Source organism: Martes martes (genome assembly GCF_963455335.1).
Source record: "Martes martes genome assembly, chromosome: 13".
NCBI lineage: Eukaryota > Metazoa > Chordata > Mammalia > Carnivora > Mustelidae > Martes > Martes martes.
This window is the reverse complement of record NC_137901.1, coordinates 57,649,281-57,662,314: the sequence shown is the minus strand read 5'-3', so window position 1 is coordinate 57,662,314 and position 13,034 is coordinate 57,649,281. Positions and strand designations below refer to the sequence as shown.

The 13,034-nt window shown below is 38.8% G+C and overlaps 1 protein-coding gene across 2 annotated transcripts in view; it reads right to left on the bottom strand.

Annotated features, from left to right (window-relative positions):
• NDUFV2 (NADH:ubiquinone oxidoreductase core subunit V2) overlaps positions 1–11,249 on the bottom strand; it is a 37,186-nt gene extending 25,937 nt beyond the window's left edge. The window contains exon 1 of one of the 2 annotated variants that reach the window (XM_080822248.1): positions 10,499–11,249. In XM_080822248.1, the coding sequence (XP_080678374.1) occupies positions 10,499–10,552 (54 nt within the window). In that variant the 5' untranslated portion in view covers positions 10,553–11,249. Of the gene's footprint in view, positions 1–10,490 lie in introns of both variants that reach the window. The other variant, XM_080822249.1, reaches the window with a different exon arrangement.
• Positions 11,250–13,034: the final 1,785 nt, after the last annotated feature.

Genomic DNA, 13,034 nt, shown 5'->3' with positions numbered 1-13,034 from the left:
TCTCTGAAGGGGATCAAGGATGTGCAGTGGGAAGGAAATCTACTCTTTAATATATGCAATACATTTAACATATTCACCATTATATGTATCTCTGTACCCCTATTCTTTAATGTATATTTTACACTTACTATGATATATATATATCCTTTCATACTGTTGGAATTTTTTGTCATGTGTATTACATTTCAATTTTTTTTTAAGATTTAATTTATTTATTTGACAGAAAAGAGAGCATAAGCAGGGGAAGTGGGAGAGAGAGGAACGGGCTCCCCACTAAGCAGGGAGCAAGACATGGGGCTTGATCCCAGGACTCTGGGATCAAGACCTGAGCTAAGGCAGATGGTTAACTGACTGAGCCACCCAGGCGCCCCAACATTTCAATTTTTAAAAAAATTTAGTCCTTTCCCTTTAGTCCTTTTCTATTTAGTCCTTTCCCTCTCTATCACTACTCCATTTCAGACATTATTCCAGGTTTGTGCATGACTCTACAGCTTTCTAGCTGACTCTTCCCTAGTCCAAATCATCTTGCCTAATGTCACCAAACTAAATGTTGAAATACTGTCTTTCTGACAGTGGAAAAGGACCAATACCAAATAGATCAAGTTCATCACTTCTAAAAGCCACATTTTCCACAGTTTAACATCTCGGGAATTGAGATCTATCACTGGTACTTAATAGTCCATAAACATACTATTTGCAGAAAGACAATATAGCCAAGTTATTAAAAGCCCAGCTCTAGAGCCACTTTCCTCATCTATAAAACTGTACTAACAACAGTACATACTTCACAGGACTGTTGTAAAGATTAAAAGAGATAATCTATTTAAAGTGCTTAATATGCTGCCTGGCATGTAGTAAGTACTATATTAGTGTTACCTATCATTATCTATTATTATAGAAGTACTATCTGTCAGTCACTAAGCTTTTTACACATTATTTAGTTCTCACAACTTTCATGAAAGATAGGTATTATTTCCAGATTTAAATGAGTTATGAAAACTTCTCAAGATCACATAACTAAGTATTGGTAGAGGTCCCATTAGATCTTAGGGCTAATGCTTACAAGGTTATGGCCTTATTATTAGCTATTTGAATGGAACTATTTGGTGGTATCAGAGTTCCAGCAGTATAGAGTAGATCTAGGAAATCAAGCAGTTTAACGAAGAAAACCCTGGAATGCATCTATATATAGCAAGACAGATTAGAAATGAAAAGATCTGCCTCCTCCACTGGCTCACCATGTTCCCACTTACAGAGTATGTACATATGCCCTGTATTTAAAACAAGCTATTTACTGGGGCGCCTAGGTGGCTCAGTCGTTAAACGTCTACTTTCAGCTGAGGTCATGATGCCAGGGTTCTGGGATGGAGCCCTCCACTGGGCTCCCTCCTCCACAGGAAGACTGCTTCTCCCTCCCCCACTCCCCCTGCTTGTGTTCCCTCTCTCGCTGTGTCTCTCTCTGTCAAATAAGTAAAATCCAAAAAAAAAAAAAAAAAGCTATTTACTGTGTTTTTTTAAAACTTTTTCAAAAAAAAAAAAAAGTAACTGTCATGCTTCTGTTCCTACAGAAAACTAATATATACATTAGCACAGCATTTGAGCAACTTAATTTCAATGTCTGAAGCCAGAACTACTTCAAAATAGTAGGAAAAAGGCTCAGATAATTTGTTTATAAAACAATGAACAAGGTAAATAGGGTAAACTGATAAATACTGGCCCTCATTGTTTCTCAACTAGCATTTTATTCATATCAAGTTAGCACATGGCCATTTTCAAAGCTGCCCTGTTTTTTCACATCTTTAAGAGCTTCACCTATTTTACATTCATTATAACATCCACATCAGACACTTGCAATAAAGGAATAAGTAAGATATGAAAAATCTGAATTAAACATCTTTACACTACTTAATAAGCCATTTGAACTTAGTTTCACCTTGGAATTGAAGAGGCATTCCAGGACCAATTAGTGGTGTTGAACTGGAAATAAACAATTTGGCTGGGCTGGACTGATTTGAAGAGTAAGCGGAGTTTTCCCCCTTTAAAGTCTACTCTTTTCACCAAACTAGAGTCTAGTTTCTCACTAGACTCTAAAGTATCCATACATCAATGAATTCCATTTGAATTCAGTGAACTTCAATAAAAATTCAAGTAACTTTAAGCAGACAAGAATAATTTGATATACAGCACAGAATTAATAGTGGACTTCAATTCCATCTTATTCTTTTTTGAGAGTGTTTCAGAAAGAAAGGAAATTTACAACAGGCAAATAATGGCAGTTTTCTTTGAATTGAACTTGAATGGCTCTGTGTTATGTACTTCAAGATACCTTTTTTTCCCCCAGACTCCTCAAAAATCTACAGTTAGTTGTTATTATTTCCATTTTACTTTTAAATAAACTTGGGCTTACAAACAGTAACCTGACCTATACCACACATTTAGTGACAGAGATGACGTCTGAGCCCAGGCCTTTCCTATGTAAGTCATCTGCTCTAACAGCCCTTCTCTTTTCAATCATCTGCATTACCAATACTAACAGCTCAAAATGACAAAAATTTAATTTTGTATTCTTCCACCCACCCCCAAGAACAGAATCTTTCAAAGGCCCTACATTTGCTTTTTTAGTTTCTTCTGTTGCTCAAACATTGACAGTATCCACTCTGCTCACCTTTCAGTTCTATCAGTTATTTGCACTATAAATGGCCACATTCAGCCAGACAAACTTCATAAAGGATAAGGAAGCTGCAAAAACAAAACTGACAGAGTCAGTAACCTAATTAGTCAGAATTGGAAAGGTCAAGCAATTGGAAATCGGTGTTTTCCTTTATCAGCAACCGTTTTAGGCAAGGAATATACCTTCCACACTGCCCCCAAACGTTTACAGATTAAATCCGTAACATATGTGTGCACCTGCAGAGGGGTCACAACTCACTTGTGAAACATAAGGTAAAGGGAAAGTGATACTGGCTCTCTCTCTACTTTCTTGCCATTGTTCACCAATTACCTACTTGCCTATTACCTACAGTCTCCCCCCCTGCCAACTCAAGCAAAACCCATTTCCTTCAGCTGTCTAGAGTAAAGATAAGCAGAGAAAACAAAAAGCTCCCCCAAGAGTCTTTCTGTATGATACACTCAGAGTAGGTATTTCTACATTATAAATAAGTTTTCAGTGCATTTTAGTTTAATGAAGTAGATGATGGCTGGGCTAATAGCAACTGTGATACCTAATTCAAGGACAGTGATAAATACAAGTGCTTACTCTACATCAGATACTATGCTATGAACTTCATAAATACTGTAACTCATTTACTCCTCCCAGCAATTGTACCATATAGGTATTACCATATAGGTATTATCAACTCATTTTAGAGATGTGGCAACTAAGGCTCAAAGAACAAAGGAAAAAAATTTTCCTAGATCGCAGTGCTAAATAAATGAAAAGCCAAACACAGATTTGCCTTACTTGAACCTTAACTTTGCCTTAACCACTAAAATTGTTTTGTTGTATTTTCAAATATACATGGGAGGGCTCTTACAAAGTCTTCCAAATAAAGTTCCATCAATAATTTAACTAAAAATGTTAATTCAGATTAAAGAAATCTAAGTGATTTTTCTAGCACTGTAAGAGAATTAACAAGCAAAATTTGGCCAAATCATATAACAGAAAAGTTTCGTAAAAAGCCCAGGTTTTACAGGAGCATTACAGATTAAGATGACTGTATCAATGGCAACAATATTGTCTATCCTGACCACAAATTAAACAAAGCACTCTTTATATATGTAAAATCCAATGTGGATACAAATAATACTCAGATGTTCTAAGGATAGGAATACTTCATAGAAATGAAACATCCAAACATCATTTCAGTCAGTATACCTAGGTTCATTCTCATCTTCACCAATTACAGTACTGTAACCTTGGGGAAGTTACTCTACCTCTCTGTACCTAGGTTTGCTCACCTATAAAATCAAAGCAGTATCTATTTTAAACTGTTAGAGATTAAATGAGATAAAGTATTTAGCATAGTATCAGCAAAAGTACTTCTGTACTGGTCACTATCATTATCATTATTATTATTATTGGAAATTTAACTGAACGATAAAACTCCAGCCGCCCATTTTCTTTTCTTCTTGTGCTCCTAAAATGAAGGCAGTAGGCTTCGACGCTCACAAAAACAGATGAGACCCTAAATAATTACAAGTTGATTTTAAGAGTGAACATTCATTTTCAAGTTCAAGTGATTTTAAGGCTTCTAACTTAGGAGTGCCTGGGTGGCTCAGTAGTTAAGTGTCTGCCTTTGGCTTAGGTCACCTGGGATCAAGCCCTGCATCAAGCTCCCTGCTCTCCCATTCCCACTGCCCGTGCTTGTGTTCCCTCCCTCCCTCTCAATCTCTCTGTCAAATGAGTGAATAAAATCTTAAAAACAAAACAAACAAAAAAAACTTTTAACTTAAAGAATTAACTGGTAAAGCTTAAGGACAATTTTTTTTAACTTGAAAATCAAATAAATACAAACAAATGCTGTATAAATGTAAACTGTTTTGTTTTCTAGTCCTAAGGACTAATACTCAAATAAATACGTATTATTTAAAATTTAATAAGGAGGGGCTCAGTATGTGTATTTTTAAAGTATCATTGGAGATTCTTTTGATCAAGTTTGGGAATTACTGCTTTAGGGTATATGGTATCTATATCATAGCATGCAGGTGACAGATTTTGGTCTTCAAAACCTAAAGATGCCAAGAACAAGAAATGCTAGGAGATCTTTCCCAATCCAGAATCTTTGGAAGTACTAAAGAATATTAAGGAGTATTTAGTGGGTGATAATGAAGAACTTCCTTCTCCATATTTCAAAATAGCAAGGATATGTACTACATATTGCTATAATTGTAGCCATCTCAACATTATCTTTTCCAAACTGTGTAGTTTTTTTCATGGTATTATCATGATATTCCCTTAGGAACAAAACTGTACCCATCATGAGTTAACCTACTCCTCTTATCCCCTGTGCTCTCTTCCTTAAATACAGTGAAATCACTTCCCTAGTCTCTGCTCACAGTGACAAACCCTTTTACTATTATAGCACCTATTACATTTAAATCTTCACCATACATAATCAATTTCCTTCAGTAAACTTGAGCGACTTAGAAAGTGGTTAAAAGGAAAACAAACAAACAAACAAGTAGGACTTGTAAACAAACCCAGTTCAGGTTCCTACTACTGTGTAATTTGGGGCATATTTGTCTGGGAATCTTAAGCTGTCTCACCTACAAAAAGGGTAACATCCAAAGTATCCTATATATAAGGCACTTTCCCTCTCTAACAACAAGGCAAAGTAAAAGTATTTAAACATGTTAAGTCTTTAGTGCTTGTTGAATGAAAAAAAAAAAAAATTCCCTAGAGCTAGCTATGCTTCCTGACCTGACTCAAAGGTGAGCAGGTCAAGGTTTCTCAATGGAAAACCATACTGACATGGTCAATGAACCTATAATTTATTACCCAAAGTACTGGGCTGATATTAAACAATATCCAAAGAGAAGGGAAATTCAGCTTTTTATATGTTTGGAATGGAGACTAAGTTCATATGTCCAATATAAAGAGCTGATTTGTTATGTGTAGCAGTGGCCTGCTGAACCTCACTGAATAAATTAAGAATTTGCTCATTTTCTCTTTCCCCTTAAGTATTTAAGGCCATAGCAGGTGGAGTAATGATGCTCAAAAATACCCACTTCCTAATCCTGGGGAACTGTAAACATATTAATATGTATAGCAAAAGAGAACTAAGGTTGCAGATGGAATTAAGATTGCTAATCAGTTGACCTTAAAATAAGGAGAGTTCTATTCTGTATTATCAGGGTGGGTTCAAGGCAATCAGAACGGCTTTTAAATGGGGAAGAGGGAGCGAAAGAAAGGATAGGTCACAAATGAAGAAAGCACAATGAGTGCTTTGAGAGTTTAACCTGCCCTTGCTGCCTTTGAAGATGGAAGAAAGGGGCCCTGAGTCAACAAATAAGGGCAGCTTTTTCTAGAAGCTGGAAAAGCCAGAAAACAGATTGTCCCCTACAGTATTCCAGTAGCTCTGCCAACACCTTGATTTTAGCCCAGTGGGACCCATGTCAAACTTTTAACCTACAGAATCATAAGACAAATATCTGTTATGTCACCAAGTTTGTGGTAATTTGTAAGAGTAACAATAGAAAACTAAAATAAATGCTTTAAAAAAAACCAAAAACTCCTTTAGAGTCCTTGAGCCAAAATGGAGATACCTTGGGACACTGCAAAATCAGGTTTAAGAACCTCTAATGGAATGAGAAAACACTTCATTCTACAAAACTTAACATTTAAAAAGAAAAATGCCACCACAGGAAGTTCCACTTGTAGAGTAGGGGAGTAGATATTACCAGCCCAAACCACTAACAACTATAAACTCTGGACGAACTATTTTTTAGAAAATCAAAAACCCAAAACACTTTCTGAAGGCACTGGAGGACAACCAAATGCTGACAGACACAGAAGGGGAGTATATACTTAGATAAAGCCAATGAAGGTTTTTTGTTTGTTTGTTTTATACTTGACATCTTTTAGCCTGAAGGCAGACCCCTGTCAGTCCTGCACTTTGCAGCTAAAAGAGAAAACCTGTAGTCTTAATGGCTTGAAGAACCACAGGACAGTTTGGGGCAACCACAAGCATGGGAAAGTGGGAAATCCAAAAATAGGAAGAGCCAGAGAGTAGCCCCAAATTCTGTGGCTGATCCCAAACCATGCATACACATGTGGCCAACTCCAAGCAGCCCAGCTAAAAGAAGTGAACCAATATTTGAGATTCTGCTCAGAAGGGAGCTGGATTATAGTTTGAGTTCAATTGAGTTAAGAGCCCGCCACAACATCAAAAAAAACACTAACAGATGAATTAACAAAATATAGAGTTTCTATGACATACCGTTCACAATGTTCAGGATACAGTCCAAAATTACTCAACATAAAACACCAACAAAACAGCCCATTTTAAAGGAAAAAAGACAGTCAATGGAAACTACTAAACAACAATTTCAAAACTACTAAACCCATGCTTAAGGACATAAAAAAAAAATGTATCTCCAAAGAACAAATAAATGAAACAGCAACTACAAAAAAGAACCAAAATTCTGAAGCTGAAAATACAATGTTTGAAAATGCCACAACTCCTTCACTCCTATTGAACTAAGCAGTGGCTTGGGAATGAGGTAGTGATGAGCTGCAAAGTGATGTCAACATTACAGAAAGCCATGGACAATTACTGAAGAAGAGAAAAAGCCTATTCTGAGTATCTAAATGCTCCATAATTCACTTTTTAGGCAATTCTTGATAATCACTAAATAAGGTATTACTGTACTTTACAGAAAAGAAAAATGAGACTCCAAGAGATTAAGAAATATGGTTCCAGGTCATGCAACTATTGTCTTGTAGGCACTTTTAAACAGTACTACGTTATGGGTATTTTTAAAGCAATGATAAACTGAAGTCTGTAGCTAAAGAACTTGGCAGTTAGCTAATACAACAGAAATTATAACAAAATAAGCGATTTCTCTGAAAATGTAAATTGTTTCCTTAATGGTTTCTCTTTGCGGAAAGGAACTTTATTAGTGGGATCTCTTACACTCTTCCTGATTTTCGCTAGGTCATTCTGATATTCTATTTGAAAAAGGGCAGAGGGGCCTGGTTATATAAGTTATAGAACATCCTCACAATGGCATGCCACATAGCATTAAAAATGACAGTACAGAAATGTTCACTGATGAGGAAAGCAGACCAAAAATGTTTTGTGAGGGCGCCTGGGTGGCTCAGTCAGTTAAAGGTCTGCCTTCCGCTCAGGTCATGATTCCAGGATGCTGGGATAGATCCTGGGATCGAGCCCGCTATCGGGCTCCCTGTTCAGCAGGGAGCCTGTTTCTCTCTCTCCCTCTGCCTGCCACTCTGCTTACTTGTGATCTCTCTTTCTCTGTGTCAAATAAATAAATTTCTGTAAAAAAAAGTTTTGTGAGAAAGAGGCTACAAAACAATGTAAACAATACCGTCCAATTTTACAAAAAAAAAAAAAAATCCATAAGGCCTGTTAATTGGAAACACAAAAATGTTAACATTTTGGTATTTTTTTTTCTTTTCAGCTTATTCTGTTTGCTGTTCCTAATATAGTGTTTTTCCTATAATGCATGACATGTGTAATAAAATTAAACTTCTAAATCAAACCATCATGCTATACACCTTAAACTTCAGAGATCTGCCTTATTGCTCAGTAAGAAAAAAAAAAAGAACAACAACAAGAACTTAGACTTACTCATCAATTCTGCATATTTATTGGGTACATACTACATATCAGGTAATATTTGTACAAAGAAAAAAACAGCTGCAGAAACTAACATAAAGACTTGATTGAAATTTTCTTCCACTACCTGAAAATATTCTTTTCTATTGTTTAAACTGCTTTTCGATATATACCTCTAATAACCCTCTGCCTCAAAAACTGAAGAAGTTAAAATCTATCTGTACTCTGATTTTTATCATTTCTACTAGTAGACAAGATCTGATTCTCATCACCTCTCACCTGGGTTCTCCAAGAATCTCATCTATTTAGTCTCCCAGCCTCTGGCTCTGATCAAATCTTATTCCCTCACTCCCACCCAGCCATCTATTCAATATGGAGAAACCTGACCCTGTCCCTCTGCTCCTTTAAAATCCTTCACTGGCACTTCCTCAAAGATAACGCCAAATTCTTCCACAAGGCATGCAAGAAGCTCCAACATCTGGGCCCTGCCCACCTCTCTTTTTTTTTTTTTTTTTTTTTTTTTAAAGATTTTATTTATTTATTTGACAGAGATCACAAGCAGGCAGAGAGGCGGGCAGACAGAGAGAGAGGAGGAAGCAGGCTCCCCGCTGAGCAGAGAGCCCGATGCGGGGCTCGATCCCAGGACCCTGAGATCATGACCTGAGCCGAAGGCAGAGGCTTAACCCACTGAGCCACCCAGGCACCCCCTGCCCACCTCTCTTAATTCATATCTGGATTTATCTTACTACCAACAGTGGAGTCCAGCAACACTGCTTGAGGCTTCTTATATGCACCAAGCTTTTCCCTGCCAACTATCAATAGCCTTTTCTTCTGTTGTCCTTTCCACCTATTATATTCTCTCCCACGTATGTAACCTTATCACCAATTAGAATAGCCTCCAGGAAAAATCTTGCACCACTTTCAAACCAAACTGACCTTATTCGTAACTCTTTAACATTGTACTCTTACACTTGTATTTACCTCAAAGTTTCTTTTACATGAGACTATCAACTCCACAAGAACAGGGATTGTCTAAATGTTTATCTGTAATATGGAGAAATAACAGTACCAACCTCATAAATGAGATTTAGAATGTAAACATTTAACACTGTGCTTGGCACAATGAAAGTATTCACCAAATGTTACCTATCTTTATTATCCACATTGTTATCTGCAGGCCAGCCGCGCATTAGGACCTCAAATGTTTACTGAAAGACTAAACTCTGCAAACTGGAATATTCCTCCCATTTTATGACCAAGAAAACTAAGTGAGAGATATCACACCCAACGTCACAAATCAAGAAAAGAAACCACCAGCCAAACTCAGGTCTAACTCTATAAAGCCCTGAACTATATATACTACTATGCACTATCTCCTTGTCTTCTAAGAACTGACTCAACCTTTCTATTTTACTGCTGGGGGGGAAAGGGGGCTTCTTTCCAGTAAATGCTGTTATAATCGTCATTAATGGAGTCACCATTTCTAAGTTAACTTGAATGAGTGTTTCGACCTGAGATTCAATCTCCTTACCTAAAATAACGACATGTACTTGGACTTCAGAAGCCCATTCAAGCTCTTAAAATCCTTCTGGATGCAGTATTTGTGGGGGGAGTTCTTTCAGAGTTAATATGATACGATTATTTACCAACTTTTCCGATACGCAGAATATGATCTTCACTAAATCACACCCCTTTCGCCTAAGGAAATGCTCTCCAAGCTTTCAACACGCAAGCCGGAGCCAACAATTTTAGAGTCCTCTCCAGTGCGCTGCAACCTGACAGCAACAAGGTCACCAGGCTGGATCGGCAAGGTGCCTCCTCGGTGGGCTGGGGGGTCTTAGAAACCTATCTGGCCAACGCAGGCCAGGCCTATGTTTTGCGCTAGGGCGAAACAGCAACAAACAGACCACCGGGCGGCCCCTCCTTCTTCCTCTCCTTGACCACATTAGGCGTAAACTTCCCAAACCTGTGGGGGAGGCCACGCACCCGCCGCAGCTACGTCTGCGACCCTCCCTCGGAGCTCCTCGCTCGCAGTGAAGCTGTGGCGGCCTCCCTGGGAAAGGGCGAAGGCCACAGTGTCCTTGCCACCGCCTGCAAGCCGTCCAGGGCCCAGCGCTCTCGTTGCCCACCACAAAAAGAGACACCGAGAAAGATAAAAGGGCGGCGGCAATGCCGGGGCTCATTCCGAACCTCCTTACCCACTGGGCCGTGAGACCAGCCGCTTTGGCCCGGAGCGCCGCGGAGAAGAACATGGCGGACCAAACCGTTGGCCTTTCCCTGCGGCACCCGGCGAGAATCCCGAGCGAGCCTTGGGACGCACGGCGTGCGCGCTCCCGACCCCAGCCTAGGGAGTCCGGGGCCGCGCGCCGCTCCCTAGGATGGGGCGGCGGGGGCGCGCGGAGGCTCGCGGGGGCTGCTGGGGCCCAGTGGGCGAAGACTTCCTCAGCCGGGGCGGGGCGAAGGCCGGCGAGGTCCCTAAAAGGCTGGGTCGCACAGGCTGTGGCTGGGGTCTTAACCTTGAAAGGAAGAGACAGTGAGCTGTTCCTTGGGCTTTTAGGGAATGTAACGCCGATCTGGATTTATGAGGTGAGCTTCCCCCGCTGGAGGGCCTTTTGGGGATTTAACCACCTACTTTTTTTTTTTTTTATCGTGGTTACTTTTTTAAAAATTCCGTTGTAACCTCTTATAAATCATGTATTACAAGTTATATGAAGTTATATGAAGATGTAGAAGACTGTCACCGAGTGAGATAGACACTAAATGCCTTGTTTCCCATTCTTTTGCTTTAGAGATGTGTGCTGACATATTTAGGGGCGAAATAATATATCTGGAATTTGCTTCAGAATAATGGAAATGAAACAAGATTGGCCATGATTAATGATTGTCGAAGATGCCGTAGTTCTCATGACTATTTTCAGTACTTTTGTACATGTTAGAAATTTTCCATAATAAAGCAAGAAAAAAACACCACTTTCTTCTTGATGTCTGTTTGGTCACCTCTGGAAATTCCAACAAGTATTTACTCAGTAACAGCTGTAATATGCACAATGCTGTTTCCTGCTGTGTAGAGTTTACCAAGCACTTTACTGCCTCTTGATTTTTCCCTTCACTGCCTTCTTTTCTTGTGTGTCATGTCCTGTACTACCCCTTCCTTTTGCCCATTTTCTTTGCTAAACTTATGAAAGATTTCTGGAACTTTCACAGCAGTATAGGGATTTAAAAATTTTATTCTTCATTAATTTAAAAATTCTAAAGTGTTCCATTGCAACCACGTATGAATCATATTTTACAAAGTATGAAATTCAAGTTACAATAAGGCTCCCAGCCAGTGAGCTACAAATAGACACCAAATGCCTCCATTCCCATTTCTTTGCTTATCCCTTATATTAGTCTGTTTCTCCTAAATTGGTTTCACTATTTACATTTAAAAGGGAAAAATATTCTGAGTCTCCATGCTGATTTGAATTATTGTATTATAAGGGCAGCTGACTGGCTCAGTCATAGGAGCATATGACTCTTGATCTCAGGAACATGAGTTTGAACCCCACATTGGGTGTAGAGATTACTAGAAAATAAATTTTAAAAAATCAAAAATTTGGGTTTTTTTATTTTTTATTTTTTTTTAAAGATTTTATTCATCTATTTGACAGAAATCACAAGTAGGCAGAGAGGCAGGCAGAGAGAGAGAGAGGAGGAAGCAGGCTCCCTGCCGAGCAGAGAGCCTGATGTGGGGCTGGATCCCAAGACCCTGAGATCATGACCTGAGCCGAAGGCAGAGACCTAACCCACTGAGCCACCCACAGGCGCCCCTCAAAAATTTGTTTTTAAAAATAAATAATTATTGTATTATAAATTCACCTAAATATATATACACCCAACACTATTAAACACATAACACTGTGTCTTATACAACTAAAACTAAAATATATAGCAAATTAAATATGTAACAAACTTACAAATGGATGATACCGATACGGCATGGATTCTTTGAATCTGGTACACATGCCTTCACCTGGTTCTACGTTGGTCTTCTGACCTCTTGGTCTAGATTAGTTCTGTTGATACCTTCCTTACACATGTCTGCCTCTGCGTTCAGTACCATATTTACCACCAGATTATTATTCTCTATAGATGTAGGAACCTGCCCTTCCCAACTTGTTTGATTCAACATTTTGTACTGTACCTGGTGTATAGAAGACATTCAGTACTTGCTAACTGAATGAAAATCTTGCACATGGTGCAAATATGTGGACTCTCAAAGAGTTGTACATCTCTGGTTGGATTATGTTTATGTACATGGGTATCAATGAGAGTGCTTTTCCATACAAGTAACAGAAAACCAAATGGAAGGAAATTCAACAGTTTTGAGTTCATTATATCACATGAAAAGAGTTCCAAAGGTAAAGCAGTTCCAAGATTAGATAATTCAGTTACTCAAGGATGTCCTTAAAAACTTGAGAGCCTTCCATCTTTCTGCTCCACCGAACTAGAGCTGTAACTCCTGTTATGGTCACAGGATGGCTGCAGCAATTCCAAGTATCATATATGGATTATGACATTCCCTGGGAAGACGAAGAACTCTTATCTTTCAGGGGTCTCAGCTGTTCCTCCAGCAGACTTCTTTATCTCAGTGGCATACCTGTCATGGTGGCTAACAGAACAGGCTCTAGAGGGAGACTGCTGGTTCAGATCCTGTTATCTACTGCTTTGTAGCTGTGTGACTTTAGGCAACTT